General features: G+C 40.9%; 2 protein-coding genes across 2 annotated transcripts in view; both read right to left on the minus strand.

Annotated features, from left to right (window-relative positions):
- The window catches only part of ppp2r5a (protein phosphatase 2, regulatory subunit B', alpha isoform), a 47,338-nt gene extending 40,632 nt beyond the window's left edge, over window positions 1-6,706 (minus strand). The window contains exon 1 of the mRNA XM_076167991.1: window positions 5,650-6,706. Within this exon, the coding sequence (XP_076024106.1) occupies window positions 5,650-5,797 (148 nt within the window). The 5' untranslated portion in view covers window positions 5,798-6,706. The remainder of the gene's footprint in view (window positions 1-5,649) is intronic.
- Window positions 6,707-7,767: 1,061 nt separating this feature from the next.
- The window catches only part of dtl (denticleless E3 ubiquitin protein ligase adapter), a 7,564-nt gene continuing 7,298 nt past the window's right edge, over window positions 7,768-8,033 (minus strand). The window contains exon 15 of the mRNA XM_076167975.1: window positions 7,768-8,033. This exon is cut by the window's right edge and continues 455 nt beyond it. The gene's annotated coding sequence lies outside the window, so the exon portion shown is untranslated.

Genomic DNA, 8,033 nt, shown 5'->3' on the forward strand with positions numbered 1-8,033 from the left:
ACAGAAGCATATTTCCCCGTTTTAGCAGAAAGTTTGGCCTTTAGAGCAAATTTGATTACGGGCAGTGCGGGGAAGTGTGCAACATCAAAATTGCGTGGTTGTGTCTTAAAGAGACGGGGATTCACACAGAATGCTTTCATGCGCGCATAAAGTTGTGGTCCAAGCTCTTGGCTTTTTTAGTTGATCTTCCTGATCATCTTAAAAAGATGAAAAGAAAGTCTGCTAACCATAGATGGTCCCCTCAGTTAATGAAGAGGTTGGTCCTTCTCTTTCAAAAAACGGTTGATTTCTGATCTCAGGGAATAAAACCGCTGCACTATGGAGCCGCGACTTATCCAGCGCACATCAGAATGGTAGAGTAGCTTTCCGTATTCAGCATCGACATCAGATAGGAAAGTTGGAAATTCTCTGTGGTAGAGCCCTCGTGCTCGAATTATGTTGACAGTTTTGACAACAGTGTTCATCACATCGCCAAGCTGGGCTGTCGTGGCACAGAAGGATTCTTGGTGGATGATACAGTGCATTTAAACAGCCTCACCTCCACTCTCAGCTCACTCACACTGTGCAATGTCTGTGGCATCTGTGATGTTGACACTGGCTTCTATGAAGCAATACACATTTTCCCAATGTTTCTGAAATTTGCTGCACTCACTTGCTATTTCGCATTTCTTTGGTTCTGCCAGTTTTGGTCAGCCGTAGTGAAGATTTTCTTTGATTGCCCTTGTTTTGTGGCGAAGCTGCCTTGGTCAACAGTAGCGCCAACTTGTGGTAAAACTAAGAAGGAGGTTTCAAGTTTCATGTGTGGACCATCTTCCATTATATTTTTCACATTTGGCCCGCAGGCCGCTCAGACCACTCACTTAAACAGTCATGTATGAGTGAGTTGAATGCCTAACTATGTTCTTATGATCTCCACCACTCAGGACACATAGAGACCCATGGCCTAAGACAGGGGTGGGGAACCTTCTTCCTATCTCGGCCATTTTGATGTTGCCATCAGCCCTCAGGCAGGCCGGATCGCGGGCCGGAGGTTCCCCACCCCTGGCCTAAGAGATTGTTTGTGGCACTTGCTTGGGTGTTTGTGTTAGTAGTATTGAGATTTGATTCAGATTGCAAGTTTTCGTTATTCTTGTGTCAAATTGCAGTAATTTTACTGCAAGACGATTTTATGTTGGGCTGCTTTAACTTGAGGTTCCACAATTATTCCCTCTGAAAGTGACTGTGTGAGTGAATATTATATTGTCTTATTTATTTTTTTGTTGTTGGATTGCTAAATGAGGATTGCACTCGATCACCTTTACTTGAATTGAATAAGCACTTGCTTTAATTTTTAAGTATAACGGAGATTATCAGTTGAGGCCGGGCTATTCTTTGTTGTGGAATAATGCAGTGCACACTTTGTTTTGTTACATTTGTTTGTTTTCAAGAGAAGACGATGGAAGAAAACATTGAAATATTAATCAGACAAGTTTGAAATCTATTTGGGGTTCATTTATTATTATTGAGTAAAAAAAATACATTAAACAACTAATAAAATAATAATCTATGGATAAATAGTTTAAAAGATAATCGTTGGTGCCGCCCTAATTATTATTAATATGGAGTGACATGGAAATGAGTTCAATTTTAAAAGATGGAGTTGCTTCACATTGATGTGCTGGCCATGCACTTCAGCTAGTTGTCAATAAAGCCCTGAAGAAGGATCCCCAGACAAAGCAAGACACTTGGGGCTGCAAGGTGCCTTGCAGAGCATTTCAGGAGGAGGAAGCTGGCCAGCAGCAAGTTCAGAGACAGACAAAAGCAATTGGGTTCTCAAGCCCTTTAAGCAAGCCACTGTCTTCAGAAGTGGGGAGGCTTATGGTACAGACTGCTGTACCTATATTGGTGAAGGGCCTCCAAAAGTCCACGTAGGGAAACTTTCTTTGAGTCTGTTCCTGTCAACTCTTTCTAAAAACAGCTGCAGCACAGGAAAGAGCTTCACGGTGGGAGAGCGAGACCACATCCAGAGAAGATGGTCGAAATGTGTGTGTCTTTGCTGCAATCCTTGACCCCAGGTTCTGCAAACAAAGACCTGTCATCAGATGATCCTGAAAGTGCAAGTCAAACTTAAGACTCTTGCTCTCAAGCCAAAATAAGTGTGAAGGAAAAGGCAAGTGTGGAGCAGGATGACTCGGCCAGTACCCAGCCACAATTTTCAAAGAGGAGGCCATGTCTGTGCTGGACACATTGCTGTGCTCAGACTCAGAGGAGCACAGCAATGAGAAAGACAATGGCTAGGAAGTAGATGGTGTTGACAATGAAATGGAGAGGTATGAGGTACTCATGTATTTTTCGTGAACAATGTATTGCAAGGGATTAGAGTCCACTTCAATGCTAGGAGGAAAATGCAGCCAGGTCCCCCACCCTGGATATATTGACCTAATCATACCTGTCTGTCGCTGCAACATCAAATCTATAGCCTCTTTGCAGCTGCTGGGAACATCGTGACAAAAAAAGAGCAAGCCTTGACCTTACATTCCTCCACTGTAATGCCTAACTATGTTCTTACGGTGTCCCCAACTCAGGGCACATGGACACCCATGGCCTGGGAGGGAGAGAGAAAGAGGGATGGTAGTTGTTGAGATTCAATGAGATTGCACAAGTTATTCTTGTTAGAAAGAGATTATAGTAAGTGTTACTCAAATTGCAGTAGTTTCACTGTAAAATAATTTTATGTTGGACTGCTAAACTTGAGGTTGCACGATTATTCCTTCTGAGAGTGACTTGAATTTTGCCTAGTCTCCTATATTGTTGTTGTTGGACTGCTAAATGCAGATTTCACTTGACCACTTTTACTTGAATTGAAGCACTTGCTTAGTCAAAATAGTCCAGTTAAGACTGGACTATTTTTTGTTGTCGAATAATGTCCTGCATTGCACTGTTTTTTTCTTACATTTGTTTGTTTTGAGAAGATGATTAAATAAAATATTGAAATGTTAATGAGACAAACTTTTTGATATGTATTTGAGGGAAATTGTTATATTGAGTGATAAAAATGTCTATATGTATAAAAATCAGCTGTTAGATTAATCAACTATTTGAAAAAATACTCTGAAAAAAACAAAAAGACAATTGTTAGGTGCAGCCCTTCTTGCAACTAACCTCAACTACAACAGAGCAGATCCAGAGTTAGTTAGCCATAACCAAATGTGGGTTTAAAAAACATCACCCAAACTCATAATTGCATTAGAATATAGAGCAGCTGCAATTTGTGATAATGCTCCATCAAATTTTAAATCTGGCAGACAGTGAATACTTAACAGAAACTTGACTTAAACAATTATAATCACAAATCATACCTCAATCTGTCTCGCCCACATTTTTTAAATAATTAAAAAAAATAAGCACAAGAAGATATGAACACACCCCGATAACAAATGGATAAACAAATGCACAAAAAGAGGTGACGTGACTTGAACCTCACCTATGTCACCACTTGCCCATAGGTCTGCATCAGTTGATGGAATGTATGATCTCCCAACCCAACTGACAGTAGCTTCTCCAAAGTTTGAGACTGGCCACCCACATAACCACACACACAATGCCCTTCTTTGTACCACACATTCCTGCTCACCTCTCCACTACACCTCCCTAAGGCTTACAGCTCGCAAGTTGCCACTAACAAGACTTCACACCGATACAGACACACATCACTGCAGGGGACTTATGAGCCCTTGAGAGGTAATGCTACAAATATCCAGCTGTTTAACTGAAATCATGTAGAGGTTATAGAGTAAAGATGTAAAGATGTGCTCACTAAACAAGTCATTACCAAAAATCTACCATTCGTATGTGAGATGACTGGATCACTTGGCAGCAACAACCAGAATTGACAGCACTATCGGCTAGCCTTAAACCTCAATAAAGCACATGCGAAAATGTGCACTTTACCATTTTGAGTTTTCGCATCAGTAAAAAACTCAAAATACAACTAAATGTATTTGATACAACAAACGTGTTGTGTTTAAGAAATGTTAACAAAAGTTCTGGTAGGCCTCAGTCTGCTCAGACCTGTAATTATCGATGGCAGGTAGTGCTCATGGTCGCACTTGGTACAATAAAAATATTACAGAAAACAACTGTACCACAAGTTAATTTCAGAAGCAATGAGGCCTCAGAGGAGCAGTCCTGGGACCAGATGGTAACTGGTTGAATTTCTCAAACTGGTTTGGATGATGACTGTTGTTCATAATTACTGTGAGGATGTGCCTTTGTGTATCACTTAACTCTCTAAATGCAGTGATGCATAAACAGCTGTACCTTTTTCTTTTCTTTGTTTTACAGTTCCTGTGATAATGGTCCAGTGGTCTCACTTTAAAAGAGTCAGGAAAGGGACTCCTGTATAGCAAGGACCAACAAAAAACAAACTTCTGTGGTCTGTTAAAAATAAATGATTAGACTACAGCCCTTTAAGTATTGAAAACAGGGGGAAAAAGCTCTGCAACTACTTCTCAGTTTTCCCTCATGAGCTGTGGAGCCTGGAGTGTACCACGGGGAGTTGACCTGCTTAGTTATTAGTTACAATCCAAAATTGTATTGCAATATTTAAAAAAGGAACATGCCAGATTATTAACTAAATGACTTCAAACCGGCCCAATGGGACCGAGTTTGATTTTCTATGCATTAGTTGAGCGTTTCAGTTAAAATTAGGGGGTTATCAACCAGGTGTAGCAAGTTCTGCAGCCTACTGTCAGTCCCAGAGTTCCTGGTAGGACACTTGGCACAACATACAGCACTGGTTGACTCTTTCCTTCATGTTAAGAAGAATGTGGAGTCAGAATACTGCTGTCAGTTAAGTACACCAAACAATAAAACCACAGGTATATTTCTTACAGCGAGTTGTAACTTTAAGAGTGGCGCAATGGCTGCAAGACAGCACAGTTGCTAGATCTGTCAGCCCACAGTAACAAGGTACTGGATTTGAATTGCAGTCACAGGCAAATTAGATGAATTGGAAAATAAATAAAAGGAACTAACTAAACAATATTGTCCATAGGTATGAATGCCAGTGTCATCAGTGCTGGGATGGGCTGCATCGGACAATCAGGTAAAGACAATGAATGGTCAGTCGGATGGCTTTGAAATGAAAGGGACCCCTACTATAAATAGTAATGGAGAAGACAATTGAATGTCATAACTCATAATTGTGTCTAAACATCCACTAAATTGATTAATTAATTTTACATGTTGTTATTGCCCTTCGTTATACTTTAATCTCCACCTCAATGAGCCTCATTTCAAAACGCATTAATTTAATGGACATACAGACCAAATAATGACTTACTAAATGATTTGGCACATTTGGATCTAGATGTTTCGAGTTAATTTCAATTACATAAACGATTATCGTTTTTTTAACTGAAGAATTACATTCATTAGCCGATTACAAGTGGTGCAATTCTTGCTCATAGCTAGGTCTAATCCGTTTCCATAAATGGCCCAAAATATAACAATTTAACGCCATTAGTGTAAGTATAACTCAGTGTACATAGATCACAGTAGTGTGCATGCTTGCTGCAGCCCTGCATGTAATCACTGCACAGCTGGAACACTTCCGTCGGTGGCCAGGTAACCTATTTTAAGCCACAAACCTTCATCCTCTTACCGTACCTTTGAGCTGCGGCAGCGGTGAAAGCTCCACCGGGGCGCACTGGGTCCGGTACTGAGACGAGCCCTGGGATTTCCTCCGTTTCTGGGCCTTCCTCACCGACTTTCTGGTAAACCCGTCCACTTTCTCGGATGCAGAGATGGCCGACATTTTGATGTGTGCACTGATCGAAATTTCTTACAAGCTAATATGTCCCCAGGTTGGATTTTCTTCCCGTTGGCATCAGCATAGAAATATAAAAACAAACTCTTCGCATTGAAGCCTCTACGGTCCAGATCGTATGTTATTCTTGATGGTCCAACATAGTCGGTGGGTGTCGTGGTTATTCGGTGTCCTAAGCAAGCATAACCAGCAGCGTTTGGGAGATTTGTTTTCGGAAACACGGTGCGATTTTCAAACGCCGATCCAAACATCCAACTTACAACAACTCATGACATTGCCCGGTTTGACCTACAAAATCGGCTATGTTTCTAAATGTCTGCCGATCATTGCCGTCCTGATGTGCTCGCAGACGGCCCACTTGTTGCAGAACGTATTAAAGACATTGTTGGGGGAAAAGTTACCCTGTCACCGACATAGTAGCAGCGTGCTGACAGTTAAACCTACTGTACTTCTGGGCTGCTGGCTGCTAGCGTGCCTAGCTAGCGCGCTAACATTAGCAAACGTTGATGTACGCCGATTCGACTGTTGTCGGCTGAGAAAGTTAGTAAAGAAGCTGCCCGGTGGGTTCGTGGCGTTACTTTATCACGCGTGTATTCCACAGCTTCTTCTAATTACACTTATACTCCCAGTGTGTTTGAACGAGAATTAACGATGACCGCGACCGATGAAGTTGGCTGTCGACGACGACTCATTGAGCTGCCGAGGCTTGAGTCATGTTCTGCGTCAGCTACAATTCCATCGCAAAGTAAAGTAAAAGCCGCATCTTCTCTTCGGGTAAGAGTAAAGGTAAATACAATAAACGAGTGAAATCCGTGGTCTGCTCAGCCCTAAACCCACCGCTCCGCTCCGTCCTGCTCTGTCGCACTTCACTGCTCGCTGGATCGCTCAGCCTGACAGGTAGGCGCCTTTGAATGACGTTACTAACAGCCAATAAGGAGTTGAGATTACAAAAAAATAAAACTTTTTAAGCCAATGGAGTCACGCTTAAGGCGGGACTTTTATTCACATGTCACATGTTTAATGTGACATGTGAACAAATGACATGTACAAATGTACGCATATTATGTAGCATGTATAGTAAATGGTTGGTTTACTCTCGGATGGTAAACACTTCAGCTTGCCTGTCTTTAATACAGAACATTCCTGCTTTTACACATCAGATATGGCCGGAATGTCACCGAAGTTATAATAACAGGCAGACACAAAAAATGATACTTTTCATGTCTGTTGAACATTCTATTGAACTAAGTTTGTGTTTTTACTTTTGATGCTTTTCTGCGTTTAATGGTTACGAAGGAGGGGCGGCGGGGGAGTGCACGCTTTTGCGATCTGGGCCGGATCACCGGATGGGCTAGCGGACTAATTAAGTGAAGTTGGATTAATTTCCCATGTTGGTATGTTATATAAATCAGGCTGTCCATATAATCACAAACTTGAACGCTGCTCACCAGTTTTACATTTCTTTATGGTAGTATAATTATAAAGAATAAATGGGAAATAATTGGACAGCCAAATATTAAGAGAAAATCCATCCATCAGGGTTCCAAGTTAGTACCATCTTTAAACCTGTGCCCAGCCACACATCTCTATCACACAAATGCACGGGTGAGCATAAAGATGAATGACTGGTGCAGAGTGGGCATATCCAATCCATGTTGAAATTAGGTGCAAGAACCAAAAAATTAAAATAAATAATAAATAAAAATCGATGAAACACAAAGTTCAATGATCCCGAAAATCAATTACCGTAAATGCATTGCCCATGCTCGTACAATAGTTGTACAGTAAATTATTATGTGCACCGTGTACTATTTGATGTGTAATAGCAGGTATCGTTTAATGGGTACAGTAGAGCCCCGTCACTAGAAGACCTTAGTGGACCAAACCTTCCTTTAACAAATCATTTTTGCAAGCATAAAACTCAGTGTTTAGACTACCTTTGAGTCCCCGACTATAGAGATGACACATTTTGAAAACCTCAGTTTTAATAAAATTTGCAGGTCAAAACTGTGTCAGGTAAATACAAAACTAAACATCATTGGCTATTTTGTACATATAAACAACTAGTATCATGTATTTGCTCAGGAAAAAAGACATTTTATGTGTAAGAAAAGGGTTGAGACAGATGGGTGAAACATGAAGGTATGAAGAGAGAGACTACTTTCTTTGATATGACTTGATTTTAAATGGAAATCAATGAAAGTTAAGAAGAAAAAAAAAGACA

The sequence above is a fragment of the Genypterus blacodes genome, unplaced genomic scaffold (assembly GCF_046128005.1).
Source record: "Genypterus blacodes isolate CSIRO-AG114 ecotype Tasmania unplaced genomic scaffold, CSIRO-AGI_Gbla_v1 ptg000185l_1, whole genome shotgun sequence".
Taxonomy (NCBI): Eukaryota; Metazoa; Chordata; class Actinopteri; order Ophidiiformes; family Ophidiidae; genus Genypterus; species Genypterus blacodes.